The 27,731-nt window shown below is 42.1% G+C and overlaps 1 protein-coding gene across 7 annotated transcripts in view; it reads left to right on the top strand.

The window, feature by feature from the left end:
* PFKM (phosphofructokinase, muscle) overlaps positions 1-27,731 on the top strand; it is a 46,429-nt gene that overhangs the window by 4,434 nt on the left and 14,264 nt on the right. For 5 of the 7 annotated variants that reach the window (XM_061129097.1, XM_061129105.1, XM_061129092.1 and 2 more), the window contains 2 exons: positions 20,651-20,743; positions 27,547-27,620. In XM_061129097.1, coding sequence (XP_060985080.1) covers positions 20,651-20,743; positions 27,547-27,620 — 167 coding nt within the window. Of the gene's footprint in view, positions 1-692; positions 806-17,422; positions 17,556-20,650; positions 20,744-27,546; positions 27,621-27,731 lie in introns of those variants that run through there. The other 2 variants (XM_061129114.1, XM_061129109.1) reach the window with 2 other exon arrangements.

Raw genomic sequence — 27,731 nt, 5'->3', positions numbered from 1 at the left:
CCTCAAGAAGTTAAAAAATTCTTTGGTGTAATCACTCCCAGCATCTATGAAATATATAGCAATATTTATTCAGTAATTTTTGAGCACTTACTGTTTGAAATAACGTATTAATACTAGTCTCAATAGGAGATGAGAAAATGAACTAGATGCTTTCCCTCTCGCCCAGAAACTGATGATCAAGAAGGGAGATAATGTGAGACAGTGTGTAACTCAAAGAACTTGATAACTTTGGTTCAAAATGTTGAATTTCAAAAGGCTGCCTTGGAGATGTAGAAAAGAGAGGGGCCAGCTAACTGCTTTGGCAGAGCTTCACCAAGCTCCAGTATGTTGACAGGGCACCGTGGGGCAGGATCCAGTCCTAGGCTTTGCAGTGGCATACGCTCTGTCTGAATTCAGTCTCCTCAGGGTTCCGAGAGCTAACCAGACTCACAGGCAAATGGTTTGTATACAGTAGTCCCAATTTATTAGGCCACTGGAACAATATGTATCCATATATGGCAACTATGTGAGGTCTGTGTCCCTTTAATCAGACTTGCTTTGCCCATGCATACAAAGCTGCTAAGTCAAGACATAAGCCCAGCTGGTGGACTTGTCCTACAGTTTCCTGAATTTGTATAGATTATTTCTTATTTGCCTTCTTCTTCCCTGCTTTTCCTATTCTCATTTTGCTCTATACCTAATACTCACCTCAGACCCCCTTTGCTCTGATGACCCACTTGGACCTGCCTCTGTGGTTTGAACTCAGCCTTATCCCATGGACAATATTTTGCTGTTCAACTTCTGCCTTTGAGCACTGAGGCCTCAGGTAAGAGCTACATTTAACCCTTCCAGCTCTCCCATTAGAGACTGAGAATCAAATATCTTCCCAGTTTGCCCCATTGGGACCTCCACTCCTCCTTTTCTGCCTTTCTCCCTGCCTCATTCCCTGCTTCTTTCCTTCCTTATTCCCTCCCTGCTTTCTTCTTTCCTCTCTACCTCCCTCATTCTGACCCTCCTCCTTTTTGTTCCTTCTAAGAAAACTTGTTTAGGATATACTATGTCAGGCACTGTCCTTGGCACTGGGCATAAAGTAAACAAAATTAGTACATTGCCCACCCTCATGAAGTTTTTGGTCTTGTGGGTGTAAGGCAGTAATCACATAATCACACACATGCTTAGATAGAATGATGCTAGTACAGTGAAGGAAAATAATACTCTATAATCAGAGTGTAAAACATGGGATCTAACCTGGCCTGAGAAGTCAGAAAGACCCTTTCTTAGGAAGACTCGAGAGATGAGTATGCATAAGCCAGGGAAAGGGGTTTTTAGAAGAAGAGTTTTTAGAAAAAGGGACTGTAAGCTCTGAAATGAGAAGGAGTTTGGCTCATTGGAGGAGTAGAGAGGCCAGCACAACTTGAGGGAGGGGAGGAGTAGCTGTAGCACCAACTCTGAAAATAGTAGAAGAGCCAAATCATGCTCTCCTGCTAGGTCCTGCCACTCCCAAGCTAGTGGAAGTCACTGAAGAGTGGCAGGGTCGTATTCCTGTTTTAAAACAAGAATTATTTTGAGGATGCATTGAAGGGAACAAGAGTGGCTACCTGCTTTGGTGGGATGGGTAATGTCCCTGTCTTGCTCAATTCCTCACATCTACGCAATGCAGCCTTGTAGGGCAGGAGTGAGGAAGTCAGCCGTCAAATAGCACTGAGGTGAGCCCAGAGCTATAGATGCCAAAAAATCCCCAGACCCTGGCTTGATGTCCCTCTGCTGCTGCTGCTGCCAGCCTGAAAAATTCACAGGGACTCCATTCAGGATGTCTTGCTCCTTGCTTAAGTGAAGCTATATATGGAGGTGCTGTGCTCTGATCCTCAAGAAAAATGGAATACATTTTGCTTCCCGTCTCACACCAGGCAGGCAGGCAGCTGCAGCTCTTATTTTCTTCACCTCCCTGCCCATCAGTATAGACAAATCAGCCTATACTATAATGAGGCAGGCTGAATGTGTATGTGTGTGCTTCTGGCCTAGAGGACTAGTTCTAAACAAGGAAGTCATTTGATCCTGCACTGGGACACAGCAAGGTAGTGAGTTTCTAAGTCCCCTGACCTTTGTAAAGAAAGGTGGTTAGTATTCCCAGACAGCTGAGGTTGTGGGATGACTACTTCCATGACAAGTACGCAGAGGCAGTAGGCAGCTTGGTGGGCCAGACTATAGTTCAGCAGATCCAACTGCCCACTAGACCTCAAGCTTAACTTTGAAATAGTGGAGCTATTTCAAATCATAGAAGATTATGCTGTTAAAGTGCTGCACTCAGTAAACCAGCAAATTTGGAAAACTCAGCAGTGGCCACAGGACTAGAAAAGGTCAATTTTCATTCCAATCCCAAAGAAGGGCAATGCCAAAGAATGTTCAACATACCGCTCAATTGCACTCATCTCACACACTAGGAAAGTAATGCTCAAAACTCTCCAAGCCAGGCTTCAACAGTACATGAAATGTGAACTTCCAGACATTCAAGCTGTATTTAGAAAAGGCAGAGGAACCAGAGATTAAATTGCCAACATCCGTTGGATCATAGCAAAAGCAAGAGAATTCCTGAAAAACATCTGCTTCTGCTTTATTGATTTCACCAAAGCCTTTGACTGTGTAGATCACAACAGACTATGGAAAATTCTTAAAGAGATGGGAATACTAGACCACCTTACGCCTCCTGAGAAATTGTATGCAGGTCAAGAAGCAACAGTTAGAACTGGACATGGACCAACAGACTGGTTCCAAATCGGGAAAGGAGTATGTCAAGGCTGTATATTGTCACCCTTCTTGTTTAACTTCTATGCAGAGTACATCATGAGAAACGCTGGACTGGATGAAGCACAAGCTGGAATCAAGATTGCTGGGAGAAGTATCAATAATCTCATATATGCAGATGAGACCACCCTTATGGCAGAAAGGGAAGAAGGACTGAAGAGCCTCTTGATGAAAGTGATAGAGGAGAGTAAAAAAGTTGGCTTAAAACTCAACATTCAAAAAACTAAGATCATGGCATCCAGTCCCATCACTTCATGGAAAATAGATGGGGAAACAATGGAAACAGTGATAGACTTTACTTTCTTGGGCTCCAAAATCACTGCAGATGGTGACTGCAGCCGTGAAATTAAAAGACGCTTGCTCCTTGGGAGAAAAGCTCTGACCAACCTAGACAGCATATTAAAAAGCAGAGATATTAGTATGCTGACAAAGGTCCATCTAGTCAAAGCTATGGGTTTTCCAGTAGTCGTGTATGGATGTGAGAGTTGGACTATGAAGAAAGCTGAACGCCATAGAATTGATGCTTTTGAACTGTGGTGTTGGAGAAGACTCTTGAGAGTCCCTTGGACTGCAAGGAGATCCAAGCAGTCAATCCTAAAGGAAATCAGTCCTGAATATTCATTGGAAGGACTGATGCTGAAGCTGAAGCTCCAGTACTTCGGCACCTGATGCGAAGAACAGACTCATTAGAAAAGACCCTGATTTTGGGAAAGGTTGAAGGCAGGAGGAGAAGGGGACGACAGAGGATGAGATGGTTGGATGGCATCACCGACTGGATGGACGTGAGTTTGAATAAGCTCCGGGAGTTGGTGATGGACAGGGAGGCCTGGCCTGCTATAGTCCATGGGGTCACAAAGAGTCGGACACGACTGAACAACTGAACTGAAGTGAACTGTGCATAAGCCTCTTCTGTTCACTGTTGGGCAAAAAACTTGGTAACCTGTGACTGCTGAGCCCACTTCTTCCTGGGCTGCAAATGGTGGGGGGGGATGCCAGGGGAGCAGTGTTTCCCCATCTATCTCTCCTGTCACAGCTCCTTCCACCCCCTGCCCAGAAGCAGAAGACTTACCTGTCGTATTCTTTGCTTTGTCTAAGCTGTCTGTCACCAACATTGCCCATGCCCCCACCTTCAGTTCCTTTGATAATACACTTAAACCTTGGCAGTTTATGCAGGCCAGGACGTGAAGTTACCCCCACACTGTAAGCACAGCTGTTTACACTGTGAGCACACTGTTTACAAGTGTTTGCTGCCCACAACCTAAGTTCCTTCCAAACAGGCATACTTGCTTCCTGTCTCAGAGATAGGATTCTCCACATATAGATGCTATGCTATCATGATCCCAGAACCTGTATTCTTGCTAAAGGAAAATCAGTAGGAGCTCTGCCTCTAGCAAGATTACCTTCATCTCAACCTAGTCACCATTCAACATTGACCTCCCAATCCCAACCTCCCAGGAACAACTCCAAAGAACTGGTGTTTTTTGCAAAGCTAAAATTCTCAGAGCTTTTATAGTGTCAACTAAATTGGAAAGATCTTTGAGTAGGAAAATAGCCTTACAGATGCTTTTCTTTCAGTCAAATATTCAAGGATACCAGTAGACTTGAGGAACACTTTTGTTCATCTTCCACTGATTAATAGAAATAATTTTATTTATTCTCTTGGAGCACCCTACTCTGAATGGTTCCTTATTAAACTACCTCTCAGTTAACCCTCTCATTTCCCTCAGGGAAATGTATTTAAGAGTCTAAAGATATATCCCTTGGACTTGCTAAACTGCTTGGCCTTTCACGTTATGCTCCATGAGGTGTCAGTAGATCTGAGGTAGAAGACTCACACCCAGTGTTGTCTTATATAATGATTATTTGTCATCTCTTCCTTGATAACCCTCAACATTTGCTTCTTTAAGAAAAGAAAAAGTGTGTCTGGTTCAAGCTTGAGTCTTCATACCTCAGCTAAAGACTTCACTTACCTCTGCCCTTACCAAGACTTGAAGGTGGTGCTTCAACTGTGGTGGGGGTCATCTTGTTACCTGTGACTGCTGCCTGAGCTAACTTTCTCAAGAAGTTGATCCTCATTGGCAGAAATGACTCCATAGGAACCACCCAGGCTTTTGAGACATGCAGCTTTATTCTTCAAGTGTTGGTGTTCCTAGACCTCCACAACTTACAACAATGGTTCTCATACTTTATTGCACATCTGAATCACTTGGAGGGCTTGTTAAAGTGCAATGCTGTGCCTCAGCCCCAGAGTTTCTGACTCAGTAGATTCCAAGTAGGGCCCAAGAATTTTCATCTCTGACAAGGATCCAGGTGATGCTGAATCTGCTAGACTGGAACCGAGAACCTTTAATCAGTGCACTGGGTCGGAAACTTTAACACTCATTGCTAGTAGAGGCTGCAGTGTGTCCAGGGGTCATCCTATTACAACTCAAGCTCCAGTGTAGACAGTGGTTTCTTGTTTATACCCAGGGGCTGTCCTCAGGGAGCTTCCATTCTAGTGGAGGAAAACAGACAAATAGCATGTTAGTCAGGTAATGACCAGATGAGACCCAGGGCTTGTGTAGAAGTGAGAGGATCAGGTGGATACTTGTTTTAACCCAGAGAGAGATGTTTCACAGTATGAATCCACCAAAGTATGAATCCACCAAATCATAGTAACTCATTTTCAATTCTGGTTCTAATCCAAAGAACATCTTGGTGATCCTCTGGTATGATACTCCTAACTTCTTCCAGCCTCAGAACCTTTGCATTTGCTATTCTCCCCTATCCAAATGGCAGCATGGTTTTCTCTTTTGTTTATTGGGACTTCTTCCTAGAATGTCATTTCAGCAAGATTTTCCCAGAATACTCTAATGGCACCCTTGTTGCTACCCTTCTTTGCCCTGCTTTATTTTTCTTCAAAGCATTTGTCACCACTATTGAATAATTTGTTCATTATCTGCTTTCCTCACTGTTATATAGGCTCCATAAGGACAAATGGGATTTGTTTTTCCAATCCTGGATCCCTTTGAGTCTAGAATGGAGTCTAACGTGTAATAGGTTCTCAGTATTTGTTGACTGAGCACATGAAACCTATAGTGTGCTATTTCCAGTTCTCCAGGGCTAGAATCACACCCGGATAACTGCCATACCTACTTCTCATTCCTAGATGTCCCGGTATACTGTCACTAGCTATCTTCTCATCACAGTGGTCTAAATATAGATATGTATCCTTTCCATAGTCATGACACCATCCTAGTGGAAGTGAATGGACTCAGGAGTATGCCATACAACATCCTCTTTATTGTCTTTAATCTATACCAGCCTTTAGTAATCAGTGTCCAAGCAATCTGTCTTTAAGAACTGCTCAACTTCCTCTCAGTACTGTCTAATTTTATCCTAGTTTGAAGGGTCCTCTCCAAAGCCGTCTGTCTCTTCATTTTCTACCATTATTTAACAGGGTTAATGCGTAGAGCATATGAACCAAGGTACTTTAGAATACCTCAGCTGGTTTACTCAAGTGCTCTTCCTGTCTAGGTACTATAGAATTCTCTTCAAACATCTTATACTTCTCTCCCCTAGAATGCCTTCTTTTATAATAATTATGACTTTTTGCCCCTACTGTTTGCCTGGACTTCATGCCAACACCCCAATAGCTGTCTGATACCCAGAGAGCTCTGAGAAGTCTAAGAGGACCTTCTGGATGCCTCCCTGTACTTTGAGGATCTGTGTAAAGAATATGTCTTTCATTGCTTAATACCAGGATATGACATATAAGGTGAGCTCTCGTATAAAGTAGTTCTCCTGTATGCACATTAGCTTTACCTGATGTGCTGAAAACAAAAAGACCACCACTAGATAGACACAGTACAAGAAATAGTAGATTTTTAACCACATGACCTTATACATCCAAATGACTTTCTTCTTATGGGTTCATCTCTTATTTTCCCCTTACTCTGTGCCAAGTTTTCTAAAGCCTGAATTCTAGCTACCAATCCGAACAACTGAATAAAGCTGATAATACTTTGGAAAAAATTCTAGACTTCCAGCAGATCTCTAACTAATTCCTATCCTTAAGTCATTAGAATGGACATAATCCCCCACCCCTCACCCCTTGAGAAGTTTGTTTGAGAACCCCAGGTTTTTTTTTGAGTGCAAACTCAGGAAATTTCAGTGTTCTCTGGAGGAGGGATCATCAGTGTCCTTTCCAGTTCCCTTAAACTATACCAGCAATGACAATAATCTTATGATGAAAGCAAATTCAGCTACTGGCTTAGTTTGGTTGCTTTGAGATGTGTTTTGGCACCAGCTCTTGTCTGACTGCCTAATATGCTGCATTGTTTTATGACTCCTGGTCCTTACCTCTGCTAAGCTGTGCACTTTACTCCTTACTCTTTCCTTAGGCACCCTAAGGTATGACAATGTTTAGACCCCTTTCTCAGTCTTCTTCCTCAGTCACCAGACTGTGTTTACCCGTAAGCTCCACACACCAGCACCCTGCCCTGAAGGATGCTTCTCAGCCTCCCCATTAGAGGCCTGAGGATTACGTATAAGATATATAAGTGTTTTCAAGAATTTCCCAGATCTCAAAATTCTCTTCTATCATCAGTCTACCATCAAATTATATGTCCAAATTTTGAATCATTAGTCAACCAGAGCTCACTAACATGCCCCTTCCAAGTCATTAAGGTTCCTGGGAAACTATATTTGAAATTTAAAAGTTGTTTGATAAACAGAAAATTATGAAAAAATAAAATGTGTGGTCTTTGAATTTAAGATTAAGGGAAATCCATTTATAAGGAGCTATCATGGTTTTATCATATCATCCATCTCTCTAATGCTGGAGTATATTTCCTCTGGTGTTCGTTTCTCAAACAGTACTAAATAAATACTGCTAGAGTCTTACTATCCAGGCCCCATTTTTTTTTTTTTTACTCCACATGCCCTCAATTAATATATTTTTGTCATAAAAATTTGATATATTACAATTTGTGATTGCATTATTGATTTCTCAATTATCTCCCAGGTCCAGTGAAATGTAAACTTCCTTTGAACCTTTGATAGTCCCTTTAGATGATAAGCCTCATGAGAGCTTATTATACTTCAGTATCTGGCACAGTGACTGGCACATAATGAGTCCTCAATAAATATTTGTTGACTATATGAATAAATTAATTACAAATTAGGGTTTCTCAAAATTCTTATCAGGAAGACATTTATAGCCATTTCTTAATATGATGTATTTCTTCCATTAGCTACTCTCTATTTTGTGTTGGCTTTTTACTAATTTATCTCTCAGAAAGTAGTATCTTCAGTTTTGGAGATTGCACTAGGATGACAATAGGCAAGGCCTAGTACTTCTGAGAAAATTCTTTTCTATGACTCCCACCTCCAGCTGACCTGAAGTTTCCCTAGGTGCCTTTTGAGACGATATTTCTTTGAATGGTCCTCCTGGGGGTGATTGCTCCCTAGACAGAAAAAGTGATCTAAAGGATCAAGTATCTGAGGATGAGGCTATGAGTAAATGACATTTCCTTGTCTTCACCTAAGTAAGGAAGACTCAGTAATGCAGTCATTCATTAAGAACGCCTACATTAAGATGTAGGAGTTAGTAGTGGGTAGAAAGGGGAAGGGGTGGATTGACTTAAATTTCAGCCTTTAGATTCCCTTTTGGAATTAAAAAGCCCAGAATGTATGGGCAGCTCTTCTAGCTTCTCCTTTTTCTAATTTTAAGTGCAGATTTCTCAAGATGTAAGTCACATATCATAAAATTTATCCATTTAAAATGTGTAATTTGGATTTCTATCCACCAGTTCCCCATTCCAGTCCCCTAGCTCCAGTTCAAGGAGCTTGAAAGTCACACTCCATGCTAACAACAAGTAATAGTAAAAAAAAAAAAGACTGAAAAGCCAATAACTCTTCTTGAATCCATAAGAGGGGGAGGACACAGGGCAAACTGCTAACTCTGAAATTGGAGAGGCAAGCAAGTGAATACAGTTCATCACAGCTTACTGGAGCAGAGACCCAGGAGTGGAAACCTTGGGAAACAGTGAAGGGGTAAGAAAACCTGAACTGTAATTGACAAATTGCTGGAGACTCAGTGCAGACAACTCTGGGAGTTAAAAACTATAGGAGGATCCAGTCAAAGGGGTAGCCTCCGCATACTGTGAGATTTACTCCCAGGAGTTTGACCAGATTCGCACAGTAAGTATCAGAGAAAAACCTGGTTGGGCTTCCAGCAGGGGGAGGAGGAGAGGAACCATTCTGATCTAAACCAGAGTGTTACCGAGTTTTAGCTTGTATTTATCACCTCAAGACAAGCCAATAAATTGAGAGGTGAGTTGATGTGGCAAGGAGTAACAGCTTTATTTGGAAAACCAGAAGACTGAGAAGATGGTGAATTAGTGTCCCAAAGAAAACATCTTCCCTTAGTTAGAATTCTGGCTTCTTTTTATAGTAAATGGGGGGTAAATTCCAATTTCTTACATATATTAATTTCTTCCTTGCTGTAACCATTCACAGGTGAGCCTGGTCAGGGGGTTTCATGTGAGCTAAACAAAGGTATATTGGCATAACATTTATTACATGGGAGGCAGAGTTTTCAGAGATGGGCCATTATGTATAATTTAAGCCTATAGACAACATCCCTTTAGTGAGTAACTTGTAGCAGAAGCAATAGAGTACAAAAGTTAAAAGAAACATCCAATATGGAGTCAGATTTGTTCCTCCCTGTTACAAGAACGCTTTGTTCTTCTTAACAAGTCCTGCCTTCAGGAGAAACTAGTTAACCAAAGCCTAACCTGGAGTAAGTTATCAGAGTCTAACTGATCCGAGGAAGAGTAATACCGAACTCCAACCCACTCTAGCTGTCCTATTCCATCTAAGGGAGGCAGGGAGGAAAAAAAAAAATCCGAGAAACACTTGTGAAATTCGTAGTCCAGAGGCATAGGCACAGTAAAAGGCTGAAATCTAATCATAGGACTGTAGAATGCTTTCCCTTCCCAACACCTCACCACTACAGTATTAAGGCCTATTTACAGCACTTTCTTTTACCCAGTATGTCATGTCTGGCTACCAAGAAAAAAAGTATAAGGCATATAAAAAGGAAAAAAACTGTGTGAAGAGACAGAGCAAGCATCAGCACCAAACATGGCAGGGATGTTAGAATTATCAGACCAGGAATTTTAAACACCCATGATTAATGTGCTAAGGGTCCTAGTGGATAAAATATCAATAGATGGCATGTAAGAGTAGACAAGCAATATAAGCAGAGAGATGGAAATCTTAAGAAAGAGACAAAAAGAAATGCTAGAAATGAAAACCCTTGTAACAGAAATGGAAAATGCCTTTGATGGACTTCTTAGTAGACTGGGCATGGCTAAAGGAAGATCTCTGGGCCAGAGGATATATCAATATAATCCTCAAAAATTGAAAAACAAAGTAAGACTGGAAAAAACTGAACAGAATATTGAAGGACTGTGGTACAACTACAACAGATGTAACATATACGTAATGGGAATACCAAAAGGAGAGGGAGGAAGAGAAGAATTATTTGAAACATTAAAAACTGAGGATTTTCCCATACTAATGTCAGACATCAAATCACAGATCTGGGAAGCTCATAGAACACCAAACAAGCTAAAGGCCAAACAAAAACACCCCTATACCTAGGCATATCATTTTCAATTACAGAAAACTGAAGATAAAATTCCTGAAAGGGGGAAAAAACACCTTGCTTATAGAGGAACAAAGATAAGAATTATATCTGACTTCTCAGAGGCCATACAAATAAGAGAGTGGCATGCATGCTCAGTCACTTCAGTCATGTCCAACTCCTTGTGACCCCATGGACTGTAGCCTGCCAGGCTCCTCTGTCCATGGGATTCTCCAGGCAAGAATACTGGAAAGGGTTGCCATGCCCTCCTTCAGGGAATCTTCCTAACCCAGGGATTAAATCTGTGTCTTTTATGTCTCCTGCATTGGCAGGCGGGTTCTTTACTACTAGTGCCACCTAGTGGAGTAAATATTTTATATGTTAAGAGAAAAAACCCCCCACCAATCTACAATTCTGTACCCTGTGAAATTATCCTTTAAAAGTGAAGGAGATATATGCGAGACAGCGAAAGAGACACAGATGTAAAGAACAGACTTTTGGACTCTGTGGGAGAAGGCAAGGGTGGGATGATTTGAGAGAATAGCATTGAAACATGTATATTACCATATGTGAAATAGATCGCCAGTCCAGGTTTGATGCATGAGACAGGGTGCTCAGGGCTGGTGCACTAGGATGACCCTGAGGGATGGGATGGGGAGGGAGGGGAGAGGGGGGTTCAGGATGGGGAACACATGTACACCCATGGCTGATTCATGTCAGTATATGGCAGAAACCACTATAATATTGTAAAGTAATTAGCCTCCAATTAAATTAATTTTTAAAAAGTAAAGGAGAAATAAAGATTTTAAGGGGATGAGATGATTGGATAGCATCACCAACTCAATGGACATGAGTTTGCGCACGCTCTGGGAGATGGTGAAGGACAGAGAAGCCTGGTGTGCTGCAGTGCCTGAGGTTGCAAAGAGTCAGACACGACTGACTGACTCAACAACAGCAACAGTAAAACCAAACTGAGGGAATTTTTTTGCCAGTATACCTGCCTTGCAAGAAATGTTAAAAGCAGTTCTTCAGAGAGAAGGAAAATAATATAGGTCAGAAACTCAGATCTGTTTAAAGAAAGAAGAGCATCAAAGAAGGAGTAAGTGAAGATAGAACAAAACCTCTCATTTTTCTTAATGGATCTAACAGCAATTTGTTCAAAATAATAGCAACAGTGTATTCACTTATGTACACTTATGTGTTTATCATGGGCTTCCCAGGTGGCACTAGTGGTAAAGAACCTGCCTGCCAATGCAGGAGACATAAGGGACAAGAGTTCAGTCCCTGGGTTGGGAAGATCCCCTGGAGAAGGGCATGGCAACCCACTCCAGTACTCTTGCCTGGGGAACCCCATGGACAGAGGAGCCTGGCAGGCTACAGTCCATGGGGTTGCAAAGAGTTGGACCCAACTGAAGTGATTTAGCATGCATGTACGTGTGTGTTTATCATACATATGCTTATTTATGTTTATATATAAGTGAAATAAATGACAGAAATGACACAAGGGATGGGAGGAAGAAATTAGGCTTATTTTGTTGCTGTAGGTATTCATATGACCTGTGAAATGACATAATGTTATTTGAAAGTGGACTAGAATTAGTTGCAAATGTATGTTGCAAACTCTAGGGCAACCACTAAAAAAAAGTAAAAAGGTATTACTGCTATGCTAAGAAAGGAGGGAAAAATAGAGTCATATAAAATACTCAGTTAAAAACCACAAAAGGCAGAAAAAAAGTGGAAGACAAAATAGAAACAAAAAACAAGGACAACAAATAGAAAATTGTAATGAATGTGGTATATACTAATCCAATACTCATTTTGAATGTTAGTGGTCTAAATGTACCAATTGAAAGACATATTGTTAAAAGTCAATCTGAATGAAACTAGAACACTTTCTAACACCATACACAAAAATAAACTCAAAATGGATTAAAGATCTAAATGTAAGACCAGAAACTATAAAACTCCTAGAGGATAACATAGGCAAAACACTCTCCGACATAAATCACAGCAAGATCCTCTATGACCCACCTCCCAGAATATTGGAAATAAAAGCAAAAATAAACAAATGGGACCTAATGAAACTTAAAAGCTTTTGCACTACAAAGGAAACCATAAGTAAGGTGAAAAGACAGCCCTCAGATTGGGAGAAAATAATAGCAAATGAAGAAACAGACAAAGGATTAATCTCAAAAATATACAAGCAACTCTTGAAGCTCAATTCCAGAAAAATAAATGACCCAATCAAAAAATGGGCCAAAGAACTAAACAGACATTGCTCCAAAGAAGACATACAGATGGATAACAAACACATGAAAAGATGCTCAACATCACTCATTATTAGAGAAATGCAAATCAAAACCACAATGAGGTACCATTACACACCAGTCAGGATGGCTGCTATCCAAAAGTCTACAAGCAATAAATGCTGGAGAGGGTGTGGAGAAAAGGGAACCCTCTTACACTGTTGGTGGGAATGCAAACTAGTACAGCCGCTATGGAAAACAGTGTGGAGATTTCTTAAAAAACTGGAAATAGAACTGCCATATGACCCAGCAATCCCACTTCTGGGCATACACACTGAGGAAACCAGATCTGATAGAGACACGTGCACCACAATGTTCATCGCAGCACTGTTTATAATAGCCAGGACATGGAAGCAACCTAGATGCCCATCAGCAGATGAATGGATAAGGAAGCTGTGGTACATATACACCATGGAATATTACTCAGCCATTAAAAAGAATTCATTTGGATCAGTTCTAATGAGATGGATGAAACTGGAGCCCATCATACAGAGTGAAGTAAGCCAGAAAGATAAAGAACATTACAGCATACTAATACATATATATGGAATTTAGAAAGATGGTAACGATAACCCTATATGCAAAACAGAAAAAGAGACACAGAAGTACAGAACAGACTTTTGAACTCTGTGGGAGAAGGTGAGGGTGGGATGTTTTGAAAGAACGGCATGTATATTATCTATGGTGAAACAGATCACCAGCCCAGGTGGGATGCATGAGACAAGTGCTCGGGCCTAGTGCACTGGGAAGACCCAGAGGAATCAGGTGGAGAGGGAGGTGGGAGGGGGGATCGGGATGGGGAATACGTGTAACTCTATGGCTGATTCATATTAATGTATGACAAAACCCACTGAAATGTTGTGAAGTAATTAGCCTCCAACTAATAAAAAAATTAAAAAAAAAAAAGAAAAGTCAATCTGAAAACGTGACCCAACTATGTGTTGTCCACAAAAAACGTACTTTAAATATAAAGATATTTATAGATAAAAAGTAAATGGATGAGAAGAATATCCCATACTAGCACTAATCAAAAGAAAGCAGGGGTGGTGGTTTTAATTTTAGACATGGCAGAGTTCAAAGAAATGTCAACAGGGATGAAGACGGGCATTACCTAATGATAAAGGGGTCAATTCTCCAAGAAGATACAATTTTTAATGTGTATGTGTCTAACAACACAACATCCAAAAAAAAAAAAACCACAACATCAAACTATGTGAGGCAAAGACTGATAGAACTAAAAGGAAGAATAGATGAATTAACTATCACAATTGGAGACTTCAACATCTTTCTCTCAGAAGTGGACAGATACAGAATACAGAAAATACGGACATCAGTGATCTCAAAGCCATCAGTGAACTGAATAATACTGACTTCAGCAATTTGTCCAACAATAGTTGAATATAAATTTTTCTCAAGGTGACTTGATTCACCCATGCATTCATTCATACGTACATGATAACATATTCATCATGACAGACCACATTCTGGGCTATAAAAAACATCTTAACTAAAGGAACAGAAATTATATAATTGCTGCTCTCAGATCACAGTGGAATTAAACTAGAAATCAGTAACAGAAAGATAACTGGAAAATGCCCCAATACTTGGAGGTTAAACAACACAAATGTAAGTAACACTTTAGTCAAAGAAGAAATCCCAAGATACGTTTAAATATATTTTAACCTAAATAAAATGAAAAGCACAATTTATTAAAATTTCTCAGAGGCAGAGAAAGCAGTGCTTAGAAGGAAATGTATAACATTGAGTGGATATATCAGAAAAGCAGGTGATCTAAATCTCTTATAGTTTCCTAAGTTTCCATCTTAGGAAACTAGGAGAAGAACAAATTAAATCCAAAGTACTCAGACAAAAAAGAAAAAAGAACAGAAATCAATAAAATTGAAGACAAAAAGATCAATAGAGAAAATTAATGTAACTAAAAGCTAGTTTTTAAAAAAGGTCAATAAAGTTAATAAATCTCTGGATAGATTAACTAAGGGGAAAAAAAGAGAGGGAACACAAATTACTAATGCCCGAAATGAAAGGGGACATTGCTTCATCCCGTGAAAATTAAAAGGATGAAAAAGGAATACTATGAACAACTCTGTGCCCACAAATTTGATAACCTAGGTCAAATGGACCAATCCCTTGAAAGATACAATCTGCCAACATTCACACAAGGAGAAATAGATGATTTGAATAGGTCTATATTAAAGAAATAGAATTAGTAATTAATAACCTAAAAAAGAAAGGATCTTTTCATGCACCTATCAGTTGTTTGTATATTTTCTTAAATATGTGTCTTTTCAAATGCTTGCCTATTTTTCTTTGTTACTATCACAACTTTATTTGATATTTCATTGAACAGAATATATTTTTTGAAATTAATAGACTTTGTTAGAGAAGTTTTAGACTTACAGAAAATTGAGCAGATTGCACAGTTTCCATATATCCTGGCTGTTTTCTGCTCAGTTTCCCCTATTATTAACATCCTGCGTTGGTGTGGTACATTTGTTAACAATCGATGAACCGGTATTGATACATGATTATTGACTAAATTCCATACTTGACATTAGGGTTTACACTTTGTGTTTTATAACTCTATAACTTTTGACAAATGCATAATGTCATGTTTCCTCCATTACAGAATCATACAGAATGGTTTTACTCCCATAAAAATCCCTTGTGTTCCACCTATCTATTGCTCCATCTCTACTCTGAACCCTTGGCTACCACTGATCTTTTCACTGTCTTTATAATTTCACGTTTTCCAGAATGTCATATAGTTGGAATCACATAGTATGTAGTATTTTCAGACTGGTTTCTTTCACTAAGCAGTATGTTTTAAGATTCCTCAGTGTCTTTTTCTTGGCTTGGTAGGTCATTTTGTTTTTTTGCACTATCCCATCAGATGGATGTACCACAGTTTGTTTATCCAATAATTCACCTTTGGAGGGACATTTTGGTTGCTTCCAGTTTCTGGCAATTTTGAACAAAGTTGCTATTAAACATTTATGTGCAGGATTTTGTATAGGTGTAGTTTTCAACTCACTTAGATAAATATCTCAGAATATGATTGCTGGATCATATGGTAATGCTATATTTAGCTTTGTAAGAAACTGCCAAAGTATCTTTTAAAGTGACTATACTATTTTACATTTGTATCAACAGAGTTCTTGTTGCTTCACATTCTTGTCAGTGTCTGGTACTGTCAGGTTTCATTCTAATAGATGGTAGCGGTCTCTCTTTTAATTTGCAGTGCCCAATGACATGATTTTGAGCATCATTTTATATGCTTATTTGCCATCCATCTATTGTCTTTGGTGAGGCATCTGTTAAGATCTTTTGCCCATTTTTAAATTGGTTTATTATCTTTTTATGGTTGTGTTGCAAGAGTTATATATTCTCAATACCTGGTCCTTTATCAGATATATGATTTGCAAATATTTTCTCCCATTCTGTGGGTTGTCTTTTCACTTTTTTGATGGCAACATTTGCAGTACAAAAGTTAATTTTGTGTAGTCATTTCTTTTGATCTCCTAGTTACTTATTGTTTGCAGTATGTGCAGGTGCAGAAACAAAAGTAAGCACGAGGAGGGGCAGTAAAAACAGCAAGAAGATGAGGGGTTGAAACAAGGCATGGATGGAGCAGTGGAAAGAGAAAAGAGGAGCTGGGTAAAAGGGTGCACATCTTGCTCAAGTAGTACTTGATCCATGTTCCCAGGATCCATGTTGTTCTTGCTTTGTAGCCCAACTGATATGATTGCCTCACTCTCAGAATTCTGCATCCCCTTCTACTGCAGGTTTGAGAATGAGGCTGTCAAGGCAGGGTTCTTGCCTCTTAGTTTAGCGACTAAACAATGAAAACAACTCTCATTCCTCTCTAGCTTCCCTGTATTTTCTCTGAGAAAGGTATGTAAATGCAAAAGGAGTTTTTGACATCCCTCAGTAGTTTGAGGAAACTCCGGGAGATGGTGAAGAACAGGGAAGCCTAGCGCCCTGTGGTCCATGGTGTCGCAAGGAGTCAGACCCGACTGAGCGACTGAACAACTGCATAGAAAATGTCAATACCAGTGATCAATGTTCTTCAAGGGCAGGGATTCAGTTTCACTTATCTTTTCATCTCTCAAAACCTAATACAAAACCTGGCACACAGACTTCCAATAAATGTTTGTTTAAAGTGACAGAAGGCTTCCCTGGCAGCTCAGACGGTAACGAATCTAACTGAAATGCAGGAGACGTGGGTTCAATCCCTGGGTCGGGAAGATCCTCTGGAGGAAATGGCATCCCACTCCAGTATTCGTGCCTGGAGAAGTTCATAGACAAAGGCTACAGTCCATGGGGTCGCAAAGAGTCGGACACGACTGGGCGACTAACACTTAACAAGGTGACAGAGGTGGGAGACAGTTGACAGGGCCAGAGGGAGGCCTATTTTTAGTTGTGGAGGACGTTTGAATGCAGAAAAGCCCCGGCTAGGAAAACAGTGTCTCCGAGGACAACAAGAGGAGCAACTAAATAAATTCTGGTTCCTACTGTGTACCGGAGCTGATGCCTCCCGAGCTGGATGCGGGAACCCTCTAGGGAGCTGAGAAACTAAGCCCCTGTCACATTTGTGCTGTGTTCTTAGGGGGAGGGGGAAGGGGAGGAGAAAGGCGAGCAGAAGCGGGAGGAGCCTCGAGGCCGGCATCAGCTCAGTGGAGGTTGAAAAGCCTCTCCTCTTTCCCCTCCCCGGCTGCTTCCACCTGGCTCCTCCCCGTGTTCGCCAAGCTCCCCTCCCCCTTTCCCCAAGGACAATCTGCAAAGAAGCCCGGGCGGAGGAGAGCTAAGACTATAAGGCAAGGGGGGCCCTTGGGTAAAGAGCGAGGGGGATAGCGGAGAACGAGCGAGGCGGGAATGAACGTGCTGGGAGCTGGCGGTGGGAGAACAGAAGGGAGCAGACGGGGAAAGAAGAGGTGGTGCGGCATCAGAAGGAGGAGCTGAGGGGGGATGGGTGACGAGTCCTAGCCCCTCGTGTGCACACCCTGTCTCTTTGCCTGGGAATCAGGGGTGGGTGGGTGGCGCTCCGACCTAGTGGCCCTCGGCAGCCCGACTCTCCCCTGGCACTCATCCAATTCAAGTCAGTGCACCTATGATGCTGCCTTGCCTGTGTTTCTACCTCCCTCGTGCCTCTCTGAGCACCTGTGATTTTATATATAGGTTTAAACATGTCTGTTTCTACATATGTGTCACTGTTGATCCATTTATTTATGACTCTGCTTGTATGTCTGTGACTTGTGCCTCTATAACAATTTTAGAGATGCAGCAGAAGAATTTGAGCTGTTTTTTTTTTGCAGGTCAGCACTCCCAACCTTCCCCCCGTTTATGATGCATTCTCTCCGTCACTGAAGCCTCTGTGGGTGGAAGATCCCTGTATGGATTTCTATCAGGGATGAGCTCCCAGAGTGAATAAGCAGAGGAAAACTCAGGGAAAAAGGGATTGGCACAGTACTCAAACGTTTTGTTCTTTTCTTTCCAAAATTTTGCCTTCCTATTTGCAGCAACCACTTAGGCTTTCTTTTCTTGAGAACTGCAGAAATTTGCACACGAACACTCATTAAATAGGAGAGTGTCTCTTCTTGTGTGTTTGTATTCCTCTCACTATTTGTTGCTATCTGCTTTCTTAAGTCCTGTTTGCATCTGTATGTGTTAGAAGTAGAAGGAATATGTATCCAAGCATATTTAAATTTTTTTCTATATTTGTGCGCCTTTCCTGTGGTCAGTTCACTGATGCTTTACTGAATGTCTGTTGTTATGTGCATAGGCTTTTTTAGGCTTTGGTAGGCTGTGGGAAGCTTTAAAAAATGAAAATGATCCTCCCACCCCCCAGGAGTTTTCAGTCTAGTTAGGGAAAATGACGTTAGCAATGTTTAGCTCAGGTATCTGCAAACTTTTTCTTTTGAAGGCCAAATGGTAAATGTTTTAGGGTCTCTGTCGCAATAATCTACTCTGCTCTTGTAGCACAAAAGCAGCCATAGATAATTATCAAAAGAATGTGAGTGGTATGAGCACTGAAATCTGAATTTCATATAGTTTTCATATGTCATGAAATTGCTTTTTCAACCACTCAAAATGTAAAACTTTTCTTAGTTTGCTGCCATACAAAGACATTGCAAGGGTTCAACTTGGCTCCTGGGCTGTAGTTAGCTGACTCCTTATTTAGCTCAACCTTTTCAACTCATAAGAAGCAACTAAAATATCACATAAAGCAATAATTAAGTGCTAAGCGAGTGATCTGGTTTCAGAAACACTGTGTGATTTGAGGAGGTTCAGGAAGCAGCACTCCTTGACCTGTGGTAATCAGTGAAGGCTTATAGGTTTAACAGGGATGTGACTGGGACAGGCCTTAAATAATGGAGTAGGATATTGATCTGTGGAAAGAGCCAGGGTAGCCTTCCACACAAGTGATGCAGTGTGCACAGGCCCAGAAGTGGGGAGGAACAAAGTGATGCTGAGATGTTAATGGAGCAGAAGATTTGCAGGAGCCAGGGTTGGCGCTCCAGGCAAGAGTTAGGTCATGGAAGCTTTGAATGCAACCCAAGAAGTTTTGGTTTATCAGTCAGTACTGATTATATGCAGCATATCTGTGAACCTGTGTTTGTTAACAACACTATGTATGTTTGTGTATGTTTTCTTCATGATTGTCTCATTGCGTGTATTTTCTTGGCATGTGTATGGATTTGTATGAGGATGTGACCTGTGTGTTTATCAGCAGCTACCCTGATTGCCCCGGGGTTCACATCTGAAACATGAGCTGTACTTAAAGGTCATCAGCTCCTGATCGTGTGAATGAATCCTCTCTCCACTGAGGCCTCAGAGGCCTGTGACCTTCCCTTGGAGGTTTATTTGGTGTCTGAAATAGAGTGGAGACGGGAAGCACAAGCAGAGGGAGACCAGCTATTGAAGAAAACAATTCAGATGGAAAGAGGCCATGAGGACAGAAAAGAAAGATAAAGGAAGATAATAATAAGGAGAATAATAGGGTTTGGTAGCTGTTTTGATTCTGAGAGTAAAGAGGAGATAAATTTTAAAAATAAGAGTGGTTAGCCTGGATAACTGGGAGAGTGATGATTCAGTCGGCATTTTTATGGATGCAAAAGTATGTCTTGTATTTTCCTTTGAGAGAGATAAGTCCTAAAGACAAAAATATGAAGGTGTTCACATGTTATGTGTACATATTTATGTCTATGTGGCAGTGATTTTGTGTTATTCTTCCCATTTGGTAGTGTTTAGTGTAAGGGGCAAGGCCTGAAGATAAAGGATTAAGAGATGCATAGGAGGCAGAGACCCTGAGAGGGATGGGGAAAAGCCAGAGAAAGTCCCTCACCATTCCTAAGCCTGAACCATTATTTTGCCCAAGCTCCAATGTGCCTGTATGACCTGAAACTCCTGTTCCAATTTAGCCCATTTCCATAACACCCAACCCAAATCTTAACCAAAACCCAAACTACCCTTGTTTTTCTGCTTCTGCTTTTTTGGTTTGCTGTGCCCTAAGCCTCATCTGATTCCTGTCGTCTGCAATAGCCCTTCCTTTGATTAAAAGGGTGGACTCTGTGAAGCTAGCTTAACTTTTCTCCTTTCTCATTTCTGTTCAGTCACCCACCCTTCTCCTTGACCTTAGCTTCTTCTCCAAATAGGCTCCAGTTGGAGTGGGAGGGATTAACCAGGACTTTTGCGGTCTTAGGCTTGATTTCTGTGACATTTCAGCCTGTCATTCTGCAAGGGTGTGGCTCTCTTCTGGAAGAAGTCCAAAGGTCCCAGGCTGCAAACCTCAGACTCAATATAGTGGGAGAGCCTGACTGAGGTGGCTCTAGCCAGTCTAATAGAGCCATCTTCCAAGCTCGTAGCACCTTGATCCCGTTGTGTCCTAACTGGCCATTCTTTTGAATTCTAGAGTGGATCATGACCCATGAAGAGCACCATGCAGCCAAAACTCTGGGAATCGGCAAAGCCATCGCCGTGTTAACCTCTGGTGGCGATGCCCAAGGTAAGGAAGAGGGCCCAGCTTGGGGAGAGGGCCTGGCTGGGAGGCCCTCCAAAACCCACAAAAAGCATAGTTGGGAGGCCCCCTTGAATTTCCTGACTCCTTTAGCCTGAGCCTGTAGAACAGAACTATCCTCCTTAAGGTCCTCCTGCTTTACGTTTACACAGGGACCTGGGGCTTCTCCCCAGAATCTCTGTTAGGTCTAAGTCCACAAGTACTTTTGTATTTCACTTGCTCTACTTTTTTTTTTTAACTTTTTATTTTATATTGGGTTATAGCCAGTTCACAATGTTGTGATAGTTTTGGGCTATAGTTTTGGGGAACAGAGGGACTCAGCCATACATATACATGTATCCATTTTCCCCTAAACTTACTTAGGTCTTCATAAAGCTTCTTTCCAAGTTTCTCTGAAGATGTGGGACCATTTGGGTCCTTGGGTACTCAGAAAACTGGTGTTTTCTCAAGCAGGATTGGAAAGGAGACTAAAATGAGATAAAACTGTTGAGAAGGCAGTAGGTGGATTCACTTCAAGTACATTGGGAATGTTGCGAAAAGGAGGAGATTTGGAACTGGTATTTGGTGGGCTCTAGCAAATCTTCAGGAGCCAACTCTGGTGTCAGCAGGGCTCCTGCGTGGACTAGGGTCAGGTGCCTCTTACAACACGTTTCCTTCTGCTAGGTGCACGTCTGCGTCCTTCTGCCGTTCTCTGTTTTCTCTGACCCTCCTGCCCTTCCATTCCTTTAACCCTTAAACAAACAGGAACAGCAGCAGTTAATCAGTACATACCAAGGGGTGTGGAGGGTGGGTAGGGGGCGGCAGGCAGAAGAAAGCAAAGCCCTCTGGTTTGAGTCCAGGAGACCTGGGAGTCAGAACTGTCAGGTATATGGAAAGATGAAGAGAGAAAGAAGGGGATCTCAGCTGGCCTCCCCTTTCCTCTGAACCGCTCTTCCCTCGGGTTTTTAAACACCCACTTTGTATAGAGCCCTGTCTTGTGTGTTGTGGAGAAGCTGATTTCCTTTGGGAACTGTAATTTAATGAGGAAAGATGTCATACATTACTAAAATTCTTAATAAATAACATGATAACATAAATAGCAATAATCAAGTGTGTCTTAGCCCAAATAGAATCCACTTGTGTATTGAAATGGTAGGCCTTGGTTAGACTAACCAGGGAAGGCTTCGTGGATAAGATAGATTTCGAGAAACTGAACTCTTCATTCAAGTAAAGTGCGTAAATCAGTGCATGATGCAGTAAATGCAACACTAATTCAATAAAAAGTGAATTGTTGAGCATCTGCTGTGTGCCAAACAGGATGGAAGACGCTACAGCTTCATCAGTGGAAGACTCACCCATCGTCTTTGTTCTTATGACTCTTCTAACTAGTGTATTAGTAAAGCTAGACTTTAAGTATATTTTAAACTAATGTTTAATTATAATTGTGATGTATATTATGAACAGGAAAACAGGAAGGAGGGCACAGGGGCCTGAGTTTAGGAATAGTAGCCAGATTAGGAACGCAGACCTGGTTTCTGTTGCTTCTCTCTTTCTCCTGGAAAGAATCTCATGCCAGTACTGAGTTCCTCAACATAAACGCTGAGTGTTGATCCTAAAACCTTGGTAGGATGGCCTGTGGGATTGGATCGTCAGATTAGGGGAAGAAAGAGCCCGCTAAAAATCCAGATGAGGTCCACAGAGTTATGAATTTATGAAGAAGCAGAGCTTTCTGGAGAGGGAAAGAGGTTTAAAAAAAGAAGTCTAGGATTTAACATGGGTCCAAGAACAGCAGAGCCCTTACAGCTTCTGATCCTGAGCAGAGAGACCTTCATTCTAGAGACAGGCACAGTGTACCCAGGGACACATCCCACTGCAAAGCCGTATGACGTCACAGGTGCATGTCAGTAGATACTGAGAGTGGTAGGATAGAATTCTTGGGAGGAAGGAAGCGAAACAGCAAACTCAGTAGAATTGAGAGTCCCAACTGAAAGGTCCCAAGTGAAACATTTTGAACAAACGTTTAATTATAACAGCTCAGATGCAGAAGTGGCCTGCCTGGAGATAGGTTTGTGGGGCCCTCGTTCTCCCAGGGAGAGGCCCGGGAAGGCTTTTCCCTAGAGGCTGTAGGCCACATGGCAAAGAGAGTCCGCTCTGTAAGATCTAGAGGAGTCTCAGCTCTGTTGTTCCCTGACCTCAGCAAGGTTGCTGCTGCTGAGTTGCTTCAGTTGCATCCGACTCTTTGTGACTCTGTGGACTGTAGCCCACCTGCGGGGCTTCTCTGTCCTCGGGGATTCTCCAGGCAAGAATACTGGAGTGGGTTGCCTTGCCCTTCTCCAGGGGATCTTCCCAACCCAAGGATCGAACCCATGTCTTTTAGGTCTCCTGCATTGGCAACCAGGTTCTTTACCACTAGCACCACCTATTAGCAAGGCTAATAGCATCTTAAAATAGAAGAGTGGCCAAGAATCAGACATTCTGAACTCAGAAACTGGGCTGATTAGATGCCAGATCCTAACCCCCTTTCCAGCCCAGAAGTGGTCCCAATCCTCCTGAAACCACACTACATTTGGCCTAATGAAATGGGCATATTCTGCTGGAAAGGACCTCAGTCACCTGCTCTATCCCTCTGTCCTCAGACAGGCAGTCTATTCCAAAAGCATGTTTATCCTATTTTTAAAGGTTCATTGGAATAGGATTCTATTCCCTCTCCATGGCTGTTGTAGGATTTACAACTTTTAAATTACGTAGCCGTCAGAAAGTATAATTCACATCTAACAAACATTTGCTCCTCATGTCCTTTTTTTTCCTTATTCAAAGTTCAGTTAAGGTAGAAAGAAAAATTTTAGCAAAAAGATAGTGACCAAGTCATTTATTTGTTTTCTATCTCATGTCATAGACCCATCACCTGTAGTCCTCCCTACAGCCTCTTCCCAACAGGCTGTAATTGGAGACTCCAAAGTACGTGCTTCTGATGCTCTCCAGAGTCCCTCGTGGCTGTGCCCAGAGTACCCCTGCGTGGTGCCTGTAATCTTATCCTTCGTCTTGCTTCTAATAAGGCAGACAGCTGCTCATGGAGGGTTATTTAGGGCAACGTGGAACAGCCAGGGACTGGCCTGGGACCAGAGCAGGCCAGTGACGTTAAGTAGGAGAGCCCAAAGCATTACTGGGACTTTCTAGTATAATCTATACAGCCCAGTCTGTGACTTCTAGGGAAGTAAGGGTACAGAGGCACAAAAGGGGTCGTGGAACTTGATTTCTAGGAAACACTCAGATATCCAGTTCTGAGGCAGAGAGGATGACCTCTGAAAGTTGGTATGATAAAAAGGCAGAGGGAGGGGAAAGGAGAATCTTCTTTTCTTGTGGGATTTTTCTTCTGCCCAAGAGACTTAGCTGTTTCTTGCCCACCATATATTGTTTGCTTTACACTTGAAACCTTTGAAGTGATTTGTTTTCCTTTAATTTTTTTTCTCCCCTACCCTTCCTCAGCTCAGGAACAGGAAAGAGTACTCCAACCTATACATTTCAGAAAAATATTTTTTCCTTCTTTCATAAGATTACAGATGTATACTCCAGGACTCCAGGTATCCAAAAGAGAATCCTGTAGGCCTTGGGAAAGTCTAGAAAATAAACAGTAGTTTCATATTTGTCCTGATTTTTTAAAATTTAATTTATTCATTTTTCCTAACACACTGATGGCTTTCCCTTGACTCTGACTTTATGTTTTTTTTAATACACACAGGCTTTTCCTAAACTTCTGAGAAGGCCTCTCCCTTCACAGATGTTTTCACTTTTGATTCCTTCAAGTCCATTAGTTAGATGTCTAGACTTTGCCTTGGTGATGTAATAAGTATGTTTTGACATCAGTGCTATCCAGTGACCTCTTATTGGCAAGCCCAACATTCCAGTCCTCATCTCGGATCAATTATCAAATGCATATGGCAAAGTTCCCACTTCTTGAAACTGTCCCCTTTGGTTTCTAAGATGTTGTTGAGCCCTGGTTCTCCTGTCTTTCTTGCTGCTCTGTATTCCTTAAACATTGGTGTCCCTCAGGGTTCCATTCCTTGCCCCTTTCCGTTCTAATTTTACCTATTTTCTTGGCACGGTTTTCCGGGTCCACACGGATGACCCACAAGAACTTCAAACTCAGTAGATCCAGATAGGACAATATCATCCCCACCCTGACCTTCTCAAAGCCAAACCCGCCTCCACTCAGCTAAGCGCACCACAGTTTTCCCTGGGGCCCAAGGCAGTCATGGGGCATATCCTCCTTCCTTTCCAACACCGTGAAATCTAATCACATACTGATTAGATGGAAGTCCCGTTGCTTCTGTTTCCTAGGTTCTCCTGTCCAGTCTCTGTTTCGTCCCAAATGCCCAGTCTAGGCCCTGATTGTTTTGTTACTGCTGCCAGGTGGCCATCTAAGCCTAGTGTCACCTCTTTCTAGTCTGTCTCCCACATTGCTGCTCGCGTGATCTTTCTGACCCACAGATCTCATTATGTCCCTCCACTCTTCAGAGATTCTCCATTGACTATAACTTTTATATTTTTTAAGTTACAGACCTCTTTAAGAATCCATGAATGCTGTGGACCTTCTCCCAGAAGAAATGCCCTTGCCCACAAAGCTTTTCATACAGTTTCTTGGGGTTCATGGATTCCCTGAAACCATTACCCGTGGATCCCCAGTCAAACCCTGGCTTCCAGAATAAAAACTAGCCTTCCCTCAATGGGCACACAGGTGCTGCCCCGCTGCACAGCTTCATCTCTTCATAGTTTTCCAGTTTATTCTTTATAATACAGAGTTATAGAAAGCTACTGCTTGACCCTCAACTTTATTTGTGCTATTCATCCTGCCTATAACACTTTCCCCAGATTCATCCATCTGACCAAAAGATTTGAAAGGAAATTATCCTTTAGGTCTCAGGACAAATGCAGTCTTCTCTGTGTCACCTTCCCTGACTTCCTCCTGGCATTATAGATGCTTCTTCTCCTTGTCCCCATTGCACTCTGTACAGATCCCCTCCATATGGATCCAAATTAGAACCACACTATAATTCCTCCCATCTTTTTTTAAAAATTTTTAATTTTTTGGCCTTGCTAAGCAGCATGTGAAATCCTAGTTTCACAACTAGAATTCATGCCCCCTGTAGTGAAAGTACAGAATCTTAACCCCTGGACCACCAGGAAAGTCCCTCTTCCCTTGTCTTGAGGACCATTCCCAAGTCCTTTATCTTTGTATCCCTAGACACTCTGTCATCCCCTGATGCATCTTTCCCAGTGTCTACATAGCGTTAGGAACATGAGAGGTATTTAATAAATATTTGCTAAGTAAGTGAATAGTAAGGCTTTCGGTTTGATTTGGAGCTTAAAGCCATGTAAAACCAATTTTTGTCGACCTGCAAACAAACAAACCCAAAAAATAGATATTCTGGCCTTTTTGATTCTATTCAGTTCCAGACGCCTTTGGATTATGCAGTAGTTCATGATGGATTTTAGTCTGCTGCTGCAGATTTTTCCAGTTACTGGCTTCTCTAGTGCTCACTGATATTTCTCCGGGCAGGTTAAGGACCATATGAACAGATTTTAGGTTGAAACAAAAATGTGTAATGTGTACAGGGCTACCTGAGGGAGGGTGATGAAAGTGGTTCACAAGAAGTTGATCTGTCACGGCATCACTCTGAGCCCTTCCTCACATTACAAGGTAGGACAGGGTGACCAAGGTTAAGACCCAGGACTGTCTCACCAGTGAGACGCTGAGCGCCGGCTGTGGCATCGTTTCTGCTGTGGTTGTTTGCACAGCCCTAAGTGTGTGTTGTGACAGGTCAGCTCCTCCCTGTATTCTCGGAAGACAGGCTTCTTGTCATTGAGCAGCTGCTAGGAGAAGGACGGTACTCACAGACAAGGATGTGGGAAAGGCTCTCCCCTCTGTTTCAGGCCTAGTTGTTTCTCCCAGTGGAAACAATAGTTGACAGCATGATGTTTAGGTTCGTCATACACATGCCACACACAGGGTCGCAGGAGAAGATCAGCACGGGAGAAGGCGAGCATGGAGTCTCCACTCACTGTGCCTGCACACTTGGTCGTAGCCTCTTCTGGTAGTTTGGGAGCCAGAGGATCGCTCTGCGTGGCGCACGCTGGGACACACACCAACGCAACAACACTAGAAAGCTCTGTATGTGTGGGGACTGGGGGGATCCACCAGCCAGTAATGGACATGCTCGTGAATAGCTTGCAAAGGGCTGACCTGAGTCACTGAGCCCAGAGAGTCATGTCTTTGTCCTGAGAAGCCTAAACAAGCCGGATGCCAGATTCACTGCAGAAGACAAGGAGAAGCCTAGTATGGCCATTGGGATTAGCATGGAGGTCAGCAGTGTTGGTTTAGACATTTCGGATTTGGATTAAAAGCTGACCTCATCCTTGCTCTGTAACCTCGACCTATTTGAGCTTCAGTTTCCAAGTCTAAAATGGAGGCAACTCCCGGGTTGTGGGAAGGATTAAATGAGTTGATGATTGACAAGAATCTAGCAGCATCTAACCCCACAAAAAGCATGTGAGATGCTTATTCCCCAGGTTGCCCTGGCATGGAAATGTTTTATGAAAGATGGAATTTGGGGAGGTTGGGGAGGTGAATGGAGGTAAGTTGTGTAATGTTAACACTGAATGAAGTAATTGAGGGTTAATGGGGAGCACAGAAGACTTGGATGAGGAGATTCTAGATTCAGAGAAAAGCCTTGGAAAAGGACTGACTCAGATCTTAGAGCCCAGGGCTACTTTTCTTAGGAATAACCTCTCTCTGACTCTTTTCCTCCTCGCAGGTATGAATGCTGCTGTCAGGGCTGTGGTTCGTGTTGGCATCTATACTGGTGCCCGTGTCTTCTTTGTCCATGAGGTTGGTTCTCTGCTGTGCTCCCATAACTCTTTGTTTTCTACTCCCTCTCCCCACCCTCTCTTATCTCCTGGTTATATGTCTAATTGCTCTTGATTCTGTGTCCCCAAGAAT

This window comes from Dama dama, chromosome 3 (genome assembly GCF_033118175.1).
Source record: "Dama dama isolate Ldn47 chromosome 3, ASM3311817v1, whole genome shotgun sequence".
NCBI lineage: Eukaryota > Metazoa > Chordata > Mammalia > Artiodactyla > Cervidae > Dama > Dama dama.
This window is presented reverse-complemented; position numbering and strand designations above follow the sequence as displayed.